The sequence below is a fragment of the Lepus europaeus genome, chromosome 11 (genome assembly GCF_033115175.1).
Source record: "Lepus europaeus isolate LE1 chromosome 11, mLepTim1.pri, whole genome shotgun sequence".
Classification (NCBI taxonomy): domain Eukaryota; kingdom Metazoa; phylum Chordata; class Mammalia; order Lagomorpha; family Leporidae; genus Lepus; species Lepus europaeus.
In genome coordinates, this window is record NC_084837.1 from 24,309,237 (window position 1) to 24,329,746 (window position 20,510).

The window sequence follows — 20,510 nt, forward strand, 5'->3', positions numbered from 1 at the left end:
CCCAGCTGTTGCAATCATTTGGGAAGTGAACCAGCAGATGGAAGATATCTCCCTGTCACAATCCATTAACTCTGCCTTTCAAATAAATAAAATAAATCTAAAAATAATTAAAAAAAGAGTCTATCTGCCGTGGAAAAAGAAATTTTAAATCCCACAGTGGGCTCAGACTCCCCATTTTCACTTCATGAATAGAACGCCCTAAACAAATGAACAAACAACTCGAGAAATAAAACAAATTGAGTGCTACTCAATTAAGGGTTCACTGACTGAACAATCCCCATATATGTGACATCTTTAAGTTTTCTCAATGTCCCTGTGAGATTACTCCAGTCCATAGATGAGGAAACCAAAACAAACAAAAGCAAAATCAAAGCCAAAAAAACAAAACAAAACCACCACCACCAGCAGCTAAGAAATGTGCACAATGTTGCAAAGTCAGCTATGGTGTAGGGATTTCAACCTAAGACCACCCTGTGACTCTAAACCTTAAACATGACCTATGGCTTCACAGTCCAGACCATGGTATACTTGTGAGATTATTATACTCATTTTCTAATAGAAGAGAATTGAAAAGTGTAAAATTTTTCTGCTAGGCAAAGAAACTGGAATAGCAGTTACTGCCTTTGTGTCAGATAAATGTGTGATAACCACGAATTCTGTTTCCTTGCTACACAGGTAATATTCCCATTTAATAGGTGAAGATACTGAGGCTGAAGCTGGTTTAATTAACTTTCCCAAAGCCATTAAGACATGGCATGTGAATTCAGGTTAGTGTGTTTGAAGTCTGTCAATGTCTCCTTACCACCACATTGCTCAATTACTCTTCATAAAGATAAGTCAGAAAGTAAACTAATACAAATTGAGGACTTACCAAGTACAAGTACTAAATAAGTTGTTTTCACATGTGAACAAGGTAACTGAGTTTAAGAAACCTGTCCAGGGTCAGCAATCTAGTCAACTTTGGCATCAAAGTAAGAATAATCTTGTAACATTTCTCAACTACGATGTTGATAATTACATTATTACTAACAACAACTAACATTTACTGTGTTTACCATGCATTATGTATTTTCCCAAGGGTCAGGGCATTGACAGATGCCAAAAAATACAATCCCATAAGTAGGACTCTGGAAAATTAAACAACGTGGTGCTGGTATACAGATCTATGCTTGTCTGGCTTACGATTTTAGAGTGTTGAGGCTAGACTGTGGCACAGCAGGCTGAGCCTCTGCCTGTGGCACTAGCATCCCATATGGGCACTGGTTCATGTCCCAGTTTCTCCACTTCGGATCCAGCTCCCTGCTAATGCGGCTGGGCAAGCGGCGGAAGATGGTCCAAGTGCTTGGGTCCCTGCACCCATGTGGGAGACCAGGAGAAGCCCCAGGCTCCTGGCTTTGGAACGGACCAGCTCTGGCCATTGTGGCCATTTGGGGAATGAACCAATGGATGGGAGACTTCTGCGTGCCTCCCTCTCTCTCTGTAACTCTGCCTTTGAAATTAATATATAAACCTCAAAAAAATATTTTAGAATATTTATGGTCCCTGGTTAGGGGTCCTCTTAAATACAGATTTCTACATCCTACCTAACTTACTACATTAGCATCTCTAATGAATGGAGTTCAACAGTCTGAATACTTAACAAGCTCTTCAAAATAACTGATGTATATTCAAGATCTGAGGTCACAGATCTATAGGAATAAATGGACTGGCTACCCTCCCACCTGCTCCCCATAATCATCTCCCTCAGCTTAGATTTTATGACAAATTGGTTTCTTTGGAAGTTTAGTCACCTCTTAGTAGTCTTCACCACTTATCTGCAGCTAGCAAGGTTTCGTTCTGTACCTTGTGCATGTGCACACATTCCACTGGGTGCAAAGACAGAAAAGGAGAGATGGTTCCTAAATATTTATGCTGTATGCCCTGCATTATGGATATTTTAAAATTTAATGGGAGTATCTTTTATAGAACTATATAAAAGAACTCAAACAGCATATTCATGCATATAGAACTCTATTTTAATTTTTTCCCCAGTTTCTACATTTCAGTGTTGCCAGTTTTTATTAGATTTTAAAAATCAAATGCTGCAAAATTAATAGCTCACCATTTTACACAAGGGATGCTAACTAAAATCCATTCAACAGGAAGGTTTGATACCTGGACAATTCTTATACATAAAAATCAAGTTAACACAAAATAGTGTGGTCAGAATAACCAAAATGATTATGTTAATAAGTAGACTCCTTTCTTGTCTAAACTTTCTGATGATGCTATTTAAATGTTACATATATTCAGTATAACATTTAGAAGTACTCTTTTATATGGCTATTGGATTCAAAATATTGTAGCATACAGGAAAGAAACTTATTTCAAGGAAGCATCAGAATACTACTAACTGAAAGAAATAAAATGAAGTTGATAATAGGGAAAAGAGCTGAAAAATGCTAGGCATGATATCACCATAAATTTGTTTGGTAGTGTCTACCAAGGCAAAACATAGGTAGGTAAACCCTATGATTCACATATACACTCTTGGTTATGAACCCAGAAATAGTATATATATTTGCTTGAATATAAAATATTTATAAGTTTTATTCATAGTACTCTAGTATCCAAGAGGAGATCAATAACTAGGCTTATTCACACAGTAATCAATATATATTGGGCTTATTCACAGAATAATGAAAAAAAAATTTAATCACATGCTGTAGCATGAATGAATTTCATGTGCCAAATGTTGAGTGAAAGAAGCCAAACAGAAAAGAGAATATATAATTCCAGATTTATGAAGTTCTGAAAACTACTCTACTCCCATGGTAATAGAGGTTGGAGTAGTTGTTAGCCAATGGTTACTGACTAGAAGGGGCCACAAAGCATGTATCTCAAGCTGGGTGATGTTTACACGGGTTTATGTACACGAGTTAAAATGTACTGAACTGCAACTTAATATTCCCATACTTTGCTATATGTAAATTATAACTCAACTTTGAAAAGTTAAGAAAACATATAGTGTCATATTCCTCAATGTCCAGGTTAACTAAGTGAGTTGACTCTTAACTAATGAATGGGCATTAACCACTTAGGTGTGCAAATGTACAGACTATGCCCTAGTCTTGAAACTGACTAGATGTGGACTACTATTAAGCAATCAATATGGCTATTTAAAAGCTAGAAATTATTGCCATTTCATGGGTTTCAACTCTAAGCATTTGAAACATATTCAGATACTTCAATAAAAAGTTTAAAAATATCAAGTGTTTGTTTTTTAATATAGTGCCCCGAATTCTCTTATTTTATCCTCTGTGAGGGAAAGTTGAAGGCAGCTACACTTGAATGACAAAGATATGTTTATACCTGAGTAGACCATTCAATACCCAATTCTGCCACATTCTGTAATGATTCCACCCTCAACAAAGTGGTCACTTGAATATGGTCATGGTGAGAACACAGTGTTTAAACGTTTCTCAAACTGGATCTACTCACATTTATGATGATGTTCAGAGATTCATCGTTGGGCAGGAAAATGCACACACTCCGGCGGTCTTGCATGACTCTGTTGTTATGGAAGTTCAATTTGTTCATTGTGTTATGGGCTCTCCACTGGTCAGGGCTGGGCTCCGAGTCCTCGGCAATGCCTCAGGTTCCCAGCGCTCCAAAGCCAAACTCTCCTCCTCATCACACGCCCGACAGCAGAAGCATTGTAGGGCTTGACTACGTAGGTTTCATAGCTGTTAAAAAAAAAAAAAATGCCCAAAGGCAGTGAGGTTTGGTGAGGGGAAGGGTGGGAGATCAGTAAAGTGCAACCACTCTCGTGGACACAAGGATGACACAAGGTCTCAAGCCAGGGTCACCCAGTTTAACCCATGAGAGCCCAAGAAATCTGTTTTTCACTTTGCTAACAACTGTGTGAAAACTTTCATTCACATTCATGAATTAAACTCAAAGCCAACGAGTGCTTCCTCCATCCAAGGTAACTGCATTTGAGTCTACAGGGCTCTCTCTCTCTCTCTCACACACACACACACACACACACAGATTCTGCTTCGGATGTGTGTCCAGTCTCACTTGGGAGACAATGAGGGGTTCTGAAAACAAAATGACAAAACCAGACAACAACAAAATCTAGTCTCTCTCTTGACTTTTACACGACATTCATTCTTCAACCACCTCCTTCACTTTACCAACTCGGCTCTGCCAAAGGAAGCCAGTGATCTCCAGACCACCAACGCTGTCCACGGGAGTCACTCTATTTTCTCTTTCTACAGCATTAAAGCCTTCCTTATAACACCCTTCCCCTCAGTTGTTATGGCACTGCTCTCTCATTCTCTAACCTGATAACACAAACTTAATTTTTTTATTTATTGTTTCACCAGGCAATGCACACACAAATAGAACAAAAGACTGTATCAAACCTTGTTTGTATATAAAAGAACTATACATGTTTGATTCCTCTCATACCTAATTGGTTTATTAAATGTGTTTTTCAAATTTCTCTTAGATTTTTAATGTATACAATTTTGTTTGCAAGTAATCAAAATCTTATCTCTACTTTTCAACCATCAGACCTTCTGTTTCACATCTCATTGTACTGGCAAGATGTTGGACAATAATTTGAAGAGTGACAGGTATTTCCTACTTTTAAGGAGTGTGTGTTGTGTTTCATATATTAATGCCAGTAGAACATTATTCAAGCGGGATATTGTAAGACCAGTTGTCTCACAGATCATTGTATATATTGTTCCTTACCATCTGTATTTGTAGGATGCAAAAGAAAATACACAGTATTTACAGAAAAGCTATTATCAGTGCTCACATAAATTAAGGCACAGATGTGATGGAATCTTAGCCTACTTAATTCTTAAGGTTGCCATTATCACCAGGAGGGGAGAGAACATGTTCTTAGATGGCACAATGAGTAAACATAATCTAGTGTTTCTTTTAAAAGTACAATTAAAATATAACCCAATGAAATTACTCAAAACTAAATAAAAACAAAGAGTAATCTTAGATATTTATAAGATTATTATTTCCTTATTAAGGTGACCAAATTACTCCTTAGGAGTTCTGCTTTCCTTTCTCTTTTTAAAATTTACTTGAGAACCATTCACTGGTTCATTCTCCAAATGTCTGCAATAGTTGGGACCAAAGCTAGGAGCTGGGAAATCAATCAAGGTTTCCTATGTGGGTGTTGTGAACCCAATTACTTGAGCCATCTCCATCACCACTACTTCCCAGAATCCGCTTCGGCAGGAAGCTCAAGTTAGGAGGCTGGAGCCAGAATGTGAACTCAGGTACTCCAATGTGGGATGCAATTATCTTAAGTGCTAAGAGAAATGTTCATTCTAGCAACTGCTTCATGTGAGGATACAGTCAAAATATCACTGCATGGAGTCACTGGAGGTCAGTGCTACAGTCCTCCCCAGGAAGGAGGATTGAATAATCCATGTCTACTATGACCACAAATCAATTGCACCCCAAATCAATCACCCATCTAAGAAGTGCATGCTTTCATATCAATAGTTCCAAAGCACCATCTGGAGAAACAACGTTCAATTCATCAGAATCATCTGGGTGTTTGCACTAAATACAGAACCTTGAGTATGGTGACATTTTTACTCATGCTGAACCTAAGGGTCAGGAATTTCTGACATGTAGCCAGGCTTGGAAACTACTCCTTTAATTAATAGTAGGTACTGAGTTGAGGGTTGGATTTAACACTTACACAGTATACACTGGGAAAATATCTTGAAGATAAACAATTGGGGATAAGTAACATATGCAAATAGCACCATATCATCGTATAACTAAGAACAAATTCTTCAACACTTTCAAGAGTCTAAGTTCCTAAAGTGGTTAAACCTGTGTGTATACTCAGACATTCATAAGAGAAATCTTTTTTTTTAAAGATTTATTTATTTGAAAGTCAGAGGAGAGGCAGAGAGAGCGAGAGGTCTTCCATCTGCTGGTTCACCCTCCAATTGGCCAGCAACAGCTGGAGCTGCTCTGATCCTAAGCCAAGAGCTTCTTCCGGGTCTCCCAGATGGGTGCAGGGGCCCAAAGACTTGGGCCATCCTCTACTGCTTTCCCAGGCCATAACATAGAGCTGGATCAGAGGTAGAGCAGCCAGGTCTCAAACCGGCGCTTCAGGTCAGGGCGTTAACCAGCTGCGCCACAGCGCCGATCCCTGTTAGAGAAATTTTACTCAGTAGTTTAGTACTGCACCTTATAAATATCCTCTTAAAATTCCAGAAAGTATTAAAGTCTCTGAAAAGTCCTAAAGCCAACTTCCTAAATTCAACTTCGTATTTCTCAAACAAGTCTGACTTGAGTACAGAATATTTTCTCCTTGAGGCACACCCACTATGGCTACAAATCACAATTCTTAGGTGTACCTTTGCAGAAGTACATTTTGTGGCAAAATTTTACACTATTTACTGATGTATTTCAACCCTGGGGGCACCGTTTGGTTATATAAAATCTTTCTAAGAAGAAATTATAAACTATGATTAAATGCATCTTAAATTCAAATCCTCAAATGATATTAATCCTAGAATAACTCTTTTTATTTAAATCTATACTTCAAGTTGAGTTAGTACTATAATTTTCCATTTCTAATTAAATCAGTTAAAACATGGTATTGCTACTGATCTACTTTTTAGAAATTAAAAATTAATAGGAAAAATGTCTTCTGAGGTTTGAGATGTTTAAGTGTTACATTCAAATAATTTGCCAATTTCATTTGGGTACAATTTTTATTTACTTCATCGCTCAAATATGTATTGAAGAATACTGGGAGAGATCACTGAAGCAAACTCAATGTAAGCAGAAACTCTAAGAAGCAGTGCTGCTTCAATGCCGCTTTTTCTACTTTGAGGATGGTAAACTAAAAGGAGAGAGAGGATTAAGCTTTTACTTTACCCAGGACATCATTAAAGCTGATTAAAAGTCCCTTTGAAATAGCAAAATATGATCAGAGTCGAGGAACTTGGAAGGCTTCCATAGCCTTGACAACTCATGACGACAGCCTAGGGTGGTTACTGGCGCCATAAACTAGAGTGTCAATTTGTTGGGTCAATAACAGGAGCCACTGTGCGCTTGCTCCTGATGTGGGATCTCTGTCCTTAATGTACTGTACATTTTGATTTAATGCTATAACTAGTACTCAAACAGTATGTTTCACTTTGTGTTTCTATGTGGGTGCAAACTGTTGAAGTATTTATACTAAATTGATCTTCTGTATATAAATAGAATTGAAAATGAATCTTGATGTGAATGGAAAGGGAGAGGGAGCGGGAGAGGGGAGGGTTGCGGGTGGGAGGGAAATTATGGGAAGGGGAAGCCATTGTAATCCATAAGCTGTATACTGGAAATTTATATTCATTAAATAAAAGTTAAAAAAAAAAAAAGAGTCAAAGGGATCACATAAAAAAAAAAAAAGAAATAGCAAAATAACCATATTTCTGAAACAAACACATCAGTGTAAAATTTGATTTTAAATTGGAGATTCCTGAAGAAAAGAATTAAAGAAAATGTATACCAATTTGCTTCCTAGAAATCAGCCCCTCCATTACTGGCTACTTTTTCTCTATCCTAAGCTTAGCCTTCCAAGGACACATTTCTTACTCCAGAGCAACCTTTTTATATCCAGTGATCTTAGATCATCTAGGAAGGACAGCCACGTTGCCGTAACCTGTTTCCCAGACAAGAAAACAGACCCATCCTGCCATCTTTATTAATACTCAACTTACAAACAAAATGTGTCAAGCTATGAAATTCTCCCATTTGAAGTTTAAATGCTTATTATTATGAGTCCCTTATTTCCTGATAAGCCCCACTGGTTAAAAAGCTATTTAGTTTTCTTTAAGCAGGAAACTGCCACCCATGAACACCCAACACTGTCATTTTTTAGAATTTGTGGAAAACAAGCTCTAAAACTTGGTTACCATGGAATACAAATGTGCACTTCAATGATCATGTATCAGTACTGGTTCATTAGTTGTGACAAAAGTCCCATAATCATGTAAGATGTTAACAATAGGGGAAATTTGGGTGCATATAGGATATATGGGAACTATACCACCTTTGCAACTTTTCCATAAATCTTAAATTATTCTAAAATTAAAAGTTTATTTTAAAGAAAATGAGGACACCAGAAATTTCCTACCCACATAATACAGTTTCATTTTGAATGGAGGCAAAGGAAGAGTCTCATCTGGGATTGTCTCCTTAAAAAATGTAAAAGATGATAGGATGCTATAAGTCAAGAAAGGTGAGGAAGGCATATGTCAACAATCAATATGGTATCTTTATAACCTAACAAAAACAAGGCAGAAAACTCCTTGGGGAACCCATCACAGAGAACCCAATCTTCTAATTCAGTAACTACAAACTTACAAAGGTCATGATACACACACAGTATTGTAATATTCACTGCTGAAAAACAGAATACAAACGCATAAAAGACTTTCCCCTCGCACTCACCAATTCACATCTAATTAAAGATATCACTGCCAAGAAGCTTAAGATGATGGCACTGCCCCTGACTGCTAAGAGCACACAGTCTCTGATGGGTAAGTCCCATGTCAACCTCAAGGGAAGATACAACAGATAACAGCGCTAATGTATTAAATAGATGATTTAAATACATGAATACTGTAGCAACAGCCACTTTGGAATAAAAGTATAGAATGTGTTCTACAAATGCTACCAAAATGCCTTCGGTAAAATGAGTGCCAGAAATCTGGCTTGAACCTCTGGCTTCGGTATACTTTGGAAGCTCAGCCTTCTCAAAACTTCAGTTTTTAGGGCAGTGTATCACTAAACTTCCCACTTAAGGACACTTTTGTGACTCCAGGTACTTGTTCCTGGAGAGTCCTACATTTTGTTACTCATATTTTAAAGCAGTGAAGCCCAATTTCAATTTGCCTTTATGCTCTTTGCAGTGTAACAATTTTTTAAAAGAAAGGGTCATTTGCTTATAAGCCATTTGGGAACTATGGACTTCTTTCTTCTTCTTCTTCTTCTTCTTCTTCTTTTTTATTTATTTGACAGACAGTGAGAGAGAGACAGAGAGAAAGGTCTTCCTTCCATTGGTTCACCCCCAAATGGCCACCACAGCCGGAGCTACGCCAATCCGAAGCCAGGTGCCAGGTGCCTTCTCCTGGTCTCCCATGCGGGTGCAGGGGCCCAAGCACTTGGCCATCCCCCACTGCTTTCCTGGACCACAGCAGAGAGCTGGACTGGAAGAGGAGCAACCAGGACTAGAACCTGGCATCCCATATGGGATGCCGGCGCCACAGGCGGAGGATTAACCAAGTGAGCCATGGCGCCGGCCCTGGACTTATTTTTTCTTACTTGAGAACTATTCTGCAGTTACTGTTTTTCCTAAAAATAAATAAATAAATAAATAAGTAAATAAATAAAATAGTAGCCATCTCTCAACCATCTCAGGCAAAGTAACTGGAAAGACCATCAGATTCTTGTTGCCATCTCTTTGTCACCTTCCAGTCATTGTTCTGGGAGATAAACAAGGCACTGTGCAAACACTAAGATCATTTTCCACAGGGTTGAACCCGAGGTGTTTAAAGACAATGCAGACAGTATACTGATGAAGACGACAGACTTAACCTTCTCAGTCAAACCTGGATCCTAATTTGGATCCCACAATACTAACTGCATGATCTGGGACAAGTAACCTAACGTCTGAGCCCGATTCTTCACTCATAAAATATTTGTAATACTGGCCTCCTAAGATCTTTGGAAGGGTCAAATGACATAATAAAGTACTGGAGATCAGGTTGCTTGGTGGGAGGTGTTATTCACTAATAGTCATGAGATGCCAGGTCATGAGAAGGAACATCTGTAACTGATCAACAATGAAACACCTATAGAGATCTAGAGCTTAGAGCCAAATGCAACAACTGGGCTAGACTTTGGGAGATCTACATTGGGTTGAGGAAGACTAGTGTACTGTTGGTTGTAAATGGGGCAGTGGCCTTACATTAGATTGCTACCCCTTTTGAGATTTTATGTATGGAGAAAGAGAAAGTGTGCATGACGTGTGCTGGCTGACCAAGGATGGAAGGTAGAGGACTATTTTATTCTTCTTGCATTGACTTTCCATTGGCGAGTGCCCCTCTCTTACCCCCGATGCTTCCAGTGGGGATATAAGTCACAGTGTATTCTCTACCCTGGAAACGTAAAAGGCGAGAAAGGGTACAGATGTGAGCCAACGCTGGCCAATGAGGTATCCCATTCTTGAACCACAGTGCTTGGTCTGAGAGAGAACATATAAACCTAGCAAAGCCAGCATTCTTTCATGAATTTTGCTACACAAGTACTGGGATAGACAGTGCTGCTCTTCTCCTTGGACTGCTATCTGTGAGAATCTTACAAGCCTAGAGCTCTGACAATCAACTTGGATGTCACATGATAGGAACTTTCCAAACAAAGATGCCATCCCACGCAAAGAGAGGCTCAAAGAGAAGCTTGATTATATCATTTAAATGGCAAGACAATTCTAACAGTAATTATGAGTAACAAAGGAATACCTCATCTTGAATACTAATGTACGGGTAAATAACCCTGTCTCATTAAAGACCACAAAGTGTTTTAATAGAATCTTGCTGAATATGCTTTTACTGTATTGTCCATGTCTAATAAATTATAGTAGCTGCAAAAAAAGTTTTTTGCAAACAAAAACTGGAAAACATGGTTGATATACAATTTGGAAATTGATCAGCTAACAGTGGAATTGCAATTTAAGTAAAAATAATTGTAATTTCTGACACATTTTATACACTTGTAAGGGAAAACCATTAAGCTAATTACTAGGTACAACCTAATATAGAGTATAATCTGACTAACAGTACTACATTATAAGTGGCTGTGTAGGTCACTTGAAATGCAGGCTGGTTATAGAATAAATGGGAAGGTGAAGTTTGAAAAGAAAGACTATGGCACCAGACAGTACAACATGCTGCTCAAGAGCTTGGTCTCCGGAGGTGGACTGCTGGAGTTTGAACCCCAGCTCTGACACTTAGGATCTGAACACCCACAGGCAAGTTTCTTCACTTCTTTGTGCTCATTTCTCTCATCTTGGCCATAGGATTGTTGGGAAGATTAGTAAATATGTCCTTCAGATGTGAAGTACTGAAAACAGAGCTGGATACAGAATGCTTACTACTGACTACCAAGAAGCACACTGTCTTTCTACCATGAAAAGCAAGTGAAGCACTACTTTTTGTTAACACATGGTGGTAATTATCTATTCTTGTCTTAAATCCTATCATGATTGTTTCACAACAGTGTTTTTTCTCCTGTTGGTAACTAACATAGTTCACTTCTGTATTTAACCAGTGACATTTGTTACACCTTGAGATTAGGAATGAAAAACAACCTAACAATTAAAATGGATTTCAAGTGGTAACAAGTAATGCTCATCGCACTCTAATAAAATATGCAGCTAGATGTTGGTTATAGACAGGTAAAGAACTTTATATTGTAAGGAGAAAAATTTGTGAAATAGATACAGTCCTAAGCTGTGATTAGTAGTGTAAATCACAGCAACCAATTTGGCTTTGTCCATGTAAAGAGTCACAGCGATGTTCATACCTGTGACATGATAATCCCACTCCTGGGGGCTAAGAAGGAAATATTTCGACCAAAGTACATGAAACTTGTGAACAAAGATCTCACTGAAGTTCTAACCCTCAAAGTAAAAACTGGAAAAAAATCTATAGTAAAACCAGAATGGGTAAGTAAATTATAGTATGTAAAAGGATTATCAGTGAAAAAACCCATTTACTGAGCACATTATCCTTCCAAATCATAAATAGTATAGCTCCAAAACCAAACCTATTTCACTTACGGAAATGTTTCCAAAAGCTCATGGAAAATAGAATTAAAAGATGTTTATTTTGTTGCAAAAAATCTTTTGAAGTCCACACACTGTTTTTCATCCATGCATTTTCCAAAAACTTACTGAAGACTCCCTCCCATGTTACTAGAACAGAACTAGGTGGAATAAAGCAAGCCTCTACGTTCAAGAGATAGGAGAAAAACTAAAATCACAGGTCTCCTACCAGTCAATGAACAAGCATAAGCTAACAGGCATTTTGAGTCCGTGGTACTTGTTAAATATTAGCACTTCCTTGTCTCTCTCAGCATTTGTAAGCTCTGGTCCTGAGAGAGTTTACAATATCTTTGAAGATAATAAGCACTGTAGAAACAATGGGAATGACACAACTGTATATTAAGTCAAAAGCTAAACTGGAATTTGAGAAAAGGCTGAGAAGTGGGGGGAGGGCAAGAATCAGCATGGATTTCATAAGGGAGGAAGTGACATGTATATTCCGGGAGAAGAAAGGCAAGGGTGGGAGGAAACACTGATAAGGGCCTAGGGTAGAAGCAGCAGAGGTATTGTGTGGCAGACCCGTGCAAACTCAGGACTGTGGAGATGAAGAATCGGAGTTCCCCCTGCAACTTAAGGCACTTCCTTCAGTTCCTGGAGAGCTTTGGACTGGAGTCACAGCAACAGCATGCAGTATTATACTGTGGGCTGTTCTCCACAGTTTTGTCTTATGTCAATTTTTTTTTTTTTTAAGATTTATTTACTTATTTGGAAGTCAGAAAGTAAAAGAGAGACAGAGAGAGAGAGAGAGAGGTTTTCCATCTGCTGGTTCACTCCCCAACTGGCTGCAACAGCCAGAGCTGAGCCAATCTGAGGCCAGGAGCCAGGAGCTTCTTCCAGGTCTCCCACAAGGTACAGGGGCCCAAGGACTTGGGCCATCTTCTACTGCTTTCCCAGGTCATAGCAGAAAGCTGGCTCGAAGTGCAGCAGCCAGGACTCAAACCCGTGCCCATATGGGATGTAGGTGGTGGCCTTATTTGCTATGCCACAGCTCTGGCCCTGCTATGTGAACTTAACCAATTACTAGCCTTGGCAATGGTTTTGCAACCTGATTTTGCGATGATTTTGCTATGCTGACTCCAACTCTGTCAAGTTTTCCCCTTCTTTGAAATTATTTCCTGCTACCACCACGCTCACTCTTATTTGATTACAAAGGCTGAGAAAAACGGCGGCAGCAGCACACAGGGTTAATGAAATCATCACCTTCTTACAGTAGAGAACAGAAACAGATTTCTCCAGTGTTGGACATTTGGTACAGCAGTTAAGACCATGGCCGGGACACTCACCTCCCATACTGAAGTGCGGGGTTCAAGTACTGGCTCCTCAGTTTCTGATCCAGCTTTTTTCTAATGTGCACGCACCCTGGGAGGTAATGGGTGCTGGCTCAAGTACATGGGTTTGTGCCACCCATATGGGAGACCCAGAGTTCTGGGCACCTGCTATCAGACTGGCTCAACCTGGCTGTTGCAACATACGGAGAGTAAACTAGCAAATGGAAGATCTCTCTCTCCATGTCTGACTTGTTCTCTTTCAAATCAAATCAAAAATTAAAAAAAAAAATGTAAGGGGCAGTTATGTAACATAGCACTTAAGACAGTGCCTGGGTTTGAGTTCCCACTGTGCTTCAGATCCACCTTCCTGCTAATGTGTACCCGTAAGTAAGTGGGCAGTGCCACCCAAGTAGGAGACCTGGATGGATGTCTGGTTTCCTGACTTGGGCCTGGCTCAGTTCTGTTTTGGCATTTGGGGGAAACAATCAGGGAATGAATATTTCTGAAAATTTGTGTCTGTCTGTCTCTCTCTCCATATCTCCACCAAGCTCTCTGGGTGCACACCCCCTCCCCCCCCATCATTATGCCTTCAATAAATAAATAAAACTTTAAAAAATCCTCCAAAGCACAGTTCTGGTATGCCCTCTCTAAATAGTAATTAGCTTAATCCTGATAACCAACTCATATGGTAGCTTGCATCCTTCAGTCCTTAGACATAATGAGATCTTTAAATATTTCATGAAGCCTGATAGAAACGGTGCATTTGCCCATGGGAACATCCCAAGGGAAATTAAAAGATCATTCACTTAGGTAACATTAACTCCGTTTTTAAAGTGCTTATTTTGACAGCACATTTAGTTTTACATATAAGAGTGAAAAAATGAAAACAAATGACTTAATTTGTTTTGATAGACAAGATTTCCAAATTTAAGGCCCAAGGAGAGAAGGGGAGAGGAAGTGTAACAGAAATGATCCTCAGGGATTCAAAGCTGGGAAAGACAGCATTGCTCACTCTCTCAAGATTACTTCTGCAAAATAGCTAAAGAAAAATGTTGCTTCCATCTGCCTATTCTTCTTCAATGGTTTTCTCTACTGTGTATCCCTTCTGTGCTCTTGTGTGGAGTTTTAAATGCTGTGTGTCCTATTTCTTTAAACCCATCCCCCACAACGCTGCCAGGGTGAGCCTGTCACCTTGTGAGATCTGGCTGTGCCCATCACAGCTTTGGGCTAACACTTAAATGCTGCATCCAGCAATCTCTCACCACTGGGGACCATCTTCCAGCTCTCAGTCTGAGTCACTGCAGGTCCTCTCCAGGCTCCGTCCTCAGCTCTTGCTTGTAGACTTATGTGTCTGGCCTTGCTGTTCCTTCTACCTGCATTGTCTCCATTAAGTCGCATCCTGCCCACCAACTCCCCAAAGAACAAAATGTCTTCAAGACTGCTTGGAAGAGTAAAGACACACGTCCACGTCTGGGCACAGCTGTGTGGTGTCTCCCTGCTCCCCCAAGAGGACCAGAGTCCTTGCCCAGAAGACCCCCTCAGCACCTGTGTAATACTGGCTCTTTAACAGGAAAATAGCGTACTCCAGAAGAAATTATTTATTCATCAGAAAGGTGAATAAATTCCCTAGCAATTAAGATTAAAAATCTGTTCTTTGCCAGTGCCGTGGCTCAATAGGCTAATCCTCCGCCTTGCGGCGCCGGCACACCGGGTTCTAGTCCCGGTTGGGGCACCGGATTCTGTCCCGGTTGCCCCTCTTCCAGGCCAGCTCTCTGCTGTGACCCGGGAGTGCAGTGGAGGATGGCCCAAGTGCTTGGGCCCTGCACCCCATGGGAGACCAGGAGAAGCACCTGGCTCCTGCCTTCGGATCAGCGCAGTATGCCGGCCACAGCGCACCAGCTGCGGCGGCCATTGGAGGGTGAACCAACGGCAAAAGGAAGACCTTTCTCTCTGTCTCTCTCTCACTGTCCACTCTGCCTGTCAAAAAAGAAAAAAAAAAAAAATCTCTTCTTTAGGCATCCTTCCACCATCCCCTCCACTCCAAAGGGGTCAGTGTTGATCACAGCATCTTGAATATTTTCTGCAGGTTCATTACAGAGGAAAAGGTACCTATTTTTCTTTGTCTGTAAATTAAGTGGGAAAATGTACATGAGAATACTATTCTCCAACACTATCAACAAAATAGTTTCTGGAAAAGTCTCCATGTGTTTCAGGTTAAAGGCAACTTGTATGAAACAAACATAAGAAGATATGTTGGTTGGGATGCACTAAGTTGCAAATGCCAAAAATATCAAACTCAGACGTGGATTCCAGAGTCCAGTTTCCTGGTCTGACCAGCATCCAGCTATTCCCTTCCCGTATGATCTAGAGCAAGCTCCTTCACCTGTGTCTCTCAGCTTCCACAACTGCAAACTGCAAATGATGATAGTACATACGGCAGGGGGACGGCAGGGGGATGGCAGGGCCGATGGCAAGCAGACACGGATGTTAAGTACTAGTAAACAGGACTAGTTCATGATGTGAGGGGAATTTGTAAATCAAGTACCTTGGAGCCTGGAGGGAGGATGGGCAGACTTGAGGTGGCTTGACAGCTTACCTTATGATGACATCCAGGCCCTAGTACCTTCCCGGTATCTTGGAATTAGCTTCACTTTAAGACGAGCACTGCTCAATGTGGCCAAGTCAAGCAGGAAGCGGAAGCAAACAAGAATCCTGACACTTCCCTTGACAAGTCACAAGCCTCCACACCAACAGGCAGGGGCAACCCCACCTCTAGATCTGGGGGTGGATCACCTTCCTGTGAGGTTCATGGACATCAAAGACAAAACTGAGGTACCTTAGGGAAGTTGGGGGGCTAAGGGAGAGGCTGCACAGGAAACCACCACCTACTAAAACAAGGTAAAATTCAGGAATTATAAACCATAAGGAAAAGAGGAACTGAGACTTATGTCCTTGTTCCATCAAAAGCCATGAAAAACTTCTTCACAGCCATCTGTATTCGAAAGTCCTGTCAGGTTTAGCAACCAGGCACAAAAAATCTTTCCAACCAAGATGAATTTCTAGCAAGCCATCACCAACAGAAAGTGCTGTTCTCAGGGAAAACCCACCAACTCCGAAGCATCTGCTTCTAACATCCACAATGAAATCTTTGATTTCTTTCTTCATGGCACTTGCACTCAATTCCCTTTGACACAGGAGCTGCAGTTTTCTAGATAATGATTTTGCTGTGAAATTCTCATTATTTGGTAGCAAATATATGGACTCTTAATGTTAACTTCACTTTCCTCTCCCCTGAAGTGCTTTCTTTTTGAAAAAGTATTATTTAACAAAGATTGAAGCAGACATTTGGGATGTTACTAGCTTTCTTGTCACAGCGCCTAAGAGTTTTCCATGTCATTGAATAGCTCATGACAATAACAGCATGTGCAACCTAGAGACGAGAGTCCACTGACCACTGAAGAGATAAACACGGTACATTAAAACTAGGCAGCGAAAATTGACGAACTACAGCTACACATTAGCGAAGATGAATCTCAAAAATACTGTGAAGAGGGGAAAAAAAAAAAAGTAACCAGGTAAAAGAATACACACAGTATGATTCTAATTTTCTGAGTAGAAAGTTCAAAAATAGGCAAAAATAAACAAAGATTCATTTTGAGAGGGCATTCAAAAAGCTCACAGAAAATGTATATTATGAAAAAAGCTTATCTTTTAGTTTCATATCTCCCCATCTGTTTGAAATACCCTCATATAGACAAGTATGAGGTAAGAGTATAAAGTTAAAAAATGACTAACTCAAAATTATAATAATGGTGCTGGAGTGGTCCTGCAGGTTGAGGGTATTTTCGAAAATGGGTAGGGAGCCTCATAGGTTCTGGAGAAATGTGTGTTTTCTTAAGCTTGGTAACGAATCCAATGGTGTCCTTCTATCACTATATGTAGACATTACAAATGCTCTTCTGTGGGTGCATTTTACAATCTTAAAGGTAAAATAAATCAGAGTTACTGCAGTTGAAACTGCTGTGATCAACCACTCATCAGTGACTACGTCTTAGACAGGTACACGAGGCAGGCCAAGGATGAACTTCTGCTGCATCTGCCTGCTGCATCCAGCAGATGACTCCACGGAGGACCCCTGGTATAGTCCACCACACACTAACACAATAATATTATTCCACCTACCTCATGATAGTCTTCATGGCTCTGAAAATGAAAAAACCTAGTGCTTCTAATGTTACTGAACTTTTGTAGACATTTTTATAATTTATTAGATATGCAAATTAATTTATATTTTAATGGGAAAAATGTGATAAAGTATAATCCAAGTACCACTCTATCAGCTCTCAGAGATGACCTTGCTCAACCCCTTAATTTTATAGATGAATAAAACTGACATCTAGAAAGAAGGCTCTGGCCCAGGTGAGCCATGTCAGTTTTAGGTCCCAGCTGTGTGTTTTCCTTTTGGGGATTTTTCTTTAAGTTCTACTTTAAAAACTCTCATGGGCATAAAATCGCTTAGTCTCTTCTGAGAAAGTTCATGCTTTAAAAATAATTTACATAGGAAGTTGAGACATATGCTACAATGATTTACTAAATTAAACATACCCAAATGCTAATAAAACTTGCCTCTACCCTAATTTATAAAGATTGCGCATTAAAAAAAAAAAAGCGGAAATTTGCTTTGAGATGCTAGGGATCAAATTTATAGACTTCTACACAGAAATCTGGGGGTGAGCTTCAGGTGTTACCTTGACACACCCAGACCAGCAACATTTGCAACAGGACACACCCTCACAAGTGCACATGAACAAGACGTGTGCAGAAGGGTGCGAAGTGAGACTCGTGGGGCCAGTCTTTACAGTAAAAGCAGATCAAAAGCACACTGTGCAGACTTCAAAGTAGGAGATTCCTCTGGACACACTCATGCGGCTTTATGTTACTACAGAAGTCCACCCCAGGAGGGCGGTGTGCTGTGAATGCACAGTGAGAGACACAAACCTCTGACTTACAGTTTCAGAAGCCCTTACAGGAAATAATTAAAAATGTGTTCATTTATATATGGCTTCTTCATTATAGCTCCAAAAACAATTTACCATTGTTATTGTCATGTAGGGATTCTATCTCCAACACATTAAAAGACACTCTGTCCTAACAAAGCCTTCACTAATTGGGGAGCGACACTGCAAACTCTGGGGTGCCATGAACTCTTCAGCCAAGTTGCTCAGGAGACTGAGGTGGCTTATATTATTCTGGAGAAACTTAAGTCCAAGACTCTAAGCTAACTGCAGGGAACATCACCGGAAACTAAAACTGTCCCCTTTTATGTTTCTGTCAGAAAAGTCAACCAGACAGACGCTCGTTCCTGTCTGTGTCACCCAGGGTTTAATTCCCTCAGCTGTCTTCCAGACAGTAACTATCATGAATTTGCCAGCTCCACCAGAGTGGAGTCTCATTTTCAAGTGGCACTCACCTATTTAGAACATTCTATTTCCCATATGCCAATTTGCAGGCCTTATTTCTGTAACTCCTCTCAACTGGGGTTTTGAAATAAAACACAATCAGGTCAATTCAATTATTATCCTTTTTTTTTTTTTTTTATTTTAACAGGAGGAGAAAGAAGTCCTTAACAGTGAAGCCCTGGGCTCTCCAGTGTGTGAAATCAACAAAATCCAATAGTGAGTCACTCAGGAGCCCACTCAAGTCACCTCCTCTGACCTACCTAGTCACTGGATTTTCGGATCCTGTGATGTGTGCTGCCCTCTGTTGTGCCAAGAGAGCATTCCTTCTCACAGTAATCATCCTCTGATGCTTTCAGAGAGACTTAAAGTCTGATGTTTAAAGGGTGTGGAGGAAGGAAATCCAAATTATACTTTAGCCTACATAAACAGGTTTAATCCTCCATGAAAAATTGAAGCATACTTCGACCTTAAAGGCTGGAGTTTGAAAACAACAACAAAACACACACACACATCAATCAAACAAATGAAAAACAGAAACCACCCTACCTCTGCTAGGTACTGCTTTCTCAGATAGCTCAGGTCACTTCGTCAAGGCACCAAGTTCTCAGACTGACCCACATATTTCAATCCTGGAAAATCTCGATGACCAGCCTGCTCCAAGTCATCCATTGTTCATGGCAGGACCATTGCCCAATACCAATCAAGCAGTGCTAATCCCTTAATCTAGCCCCCTTCCCAAAAGACTATACATTGCCAGCAACTGCCTTGGGATCATCTCATCTCTGATCCAGAGGCACAATCATTTAAGTTTTGTTTGTTTTTTTTTTTAAATCATTGAAGTGGGTGTTTGGCCTAGAAGTTAAGATGCCACTTAGAATGCTCACATCCCATATGCAATTGCCCAAATTCGAATGCTGGCTTTGCTGATTCCAGATTCCTGCTAATTTGCATCCTGGGAGGCAGTAACAGCTCAAGGAGTTGGGTTCCTGCTACCCACATGGGAGACCTAGACGGAGTTCCCAGCTTCTGGCTACAACCAGACCCAGGCCTGGCTGTTGGGGGCCTGTTCATCTGCGAATGAACAAGTGGACAGGAGCTCGTCCTCTGTGTCTATGCCTCCCAAATAAGTAAAAAGAAATCATTAAGAAGGCTGCCACTTCTCCTTCACTGCTTTCACATTTGAATATAAATTAAGAATTAAGACAACATGGTGCTGGTCTTAATAATTGGCTTTCCAGGGTATACTGGACTAAGTGCCTTCAGATTTGAAAAAGGTTTAAACATCTACTGGCTTTCCACGTCAATACAAGTCTCAATAATCATGAGAGAAAAATCATAAAGTTCCCTATAAAGGCTTTCTTTCAAAAACATCATCTAATTAAATGCAATCTTTATAGAATCTGGAAATAATGTGCTCCAAGAATATAAGCCACGACAGTTGCCTAAGCAGCCATGTATGGTAAATGTAAAGATAGCTGAGTTCTAAATTATTCACCTTAGTGAATAAAAACCATTAAGAGCAAAGATTCTTGTAATATAAAAATATTTCTTTTCAGAGTCTTATGTACCACATGCTCTAGACAATATATAAACTTGCATTTGTAAGCAATTACTTCTAGGTACCATATTTCAGAATCAATATAAGCACCATATTCCACACAAAATTAAGCAAAAGACAAACCAAACCAACAACAAAATCAAAAGATCTCAGTGCCCTCTCTGCTCATTTTATTCCTAAGAGACAGAAATACCTCCCATCTGCTGGCTCACTCCCCAAACGCTTGCAACAGAACTCAATCTGGGTTTCCCACCTGAGTAGCAGGAACTCAACTACTTGAACAATACCCTGCTGTCTCTCAGTTTATGCATCAG

The 20,510-nt window shown here is 40.0% G+C and overlaps 1 protein-coding gene across 4 annotated transcripts in view; it reads right to left on the bottom strand.

Annotated features, from left to right (window-relative positions):
• The window catches only part of FRMD6 (FERM domain containing 6), an 82,169-nt gene that overhangs the window by 37,322 nt on the left and 24,337 nt on the right, over positions 1-20,510 (bottom strand). For all 4 annotated transcript variants that reach the window (XM_062205140.1, XM_062205137.1, XM_062205138.1 and 1 more), the window contains one exon: positions 3,481-3,725. In XM_062205140.1, coding sequence (XP_062061124.1) covers positions 3,481-3,579 — 99 coding nt within the window. In that variant the 5' untranslated portion in view covers positions 3,580-3,725. The remainder of the gene's footprint in view (positions 1-3,480; positions 3,726-20,510) is intronic.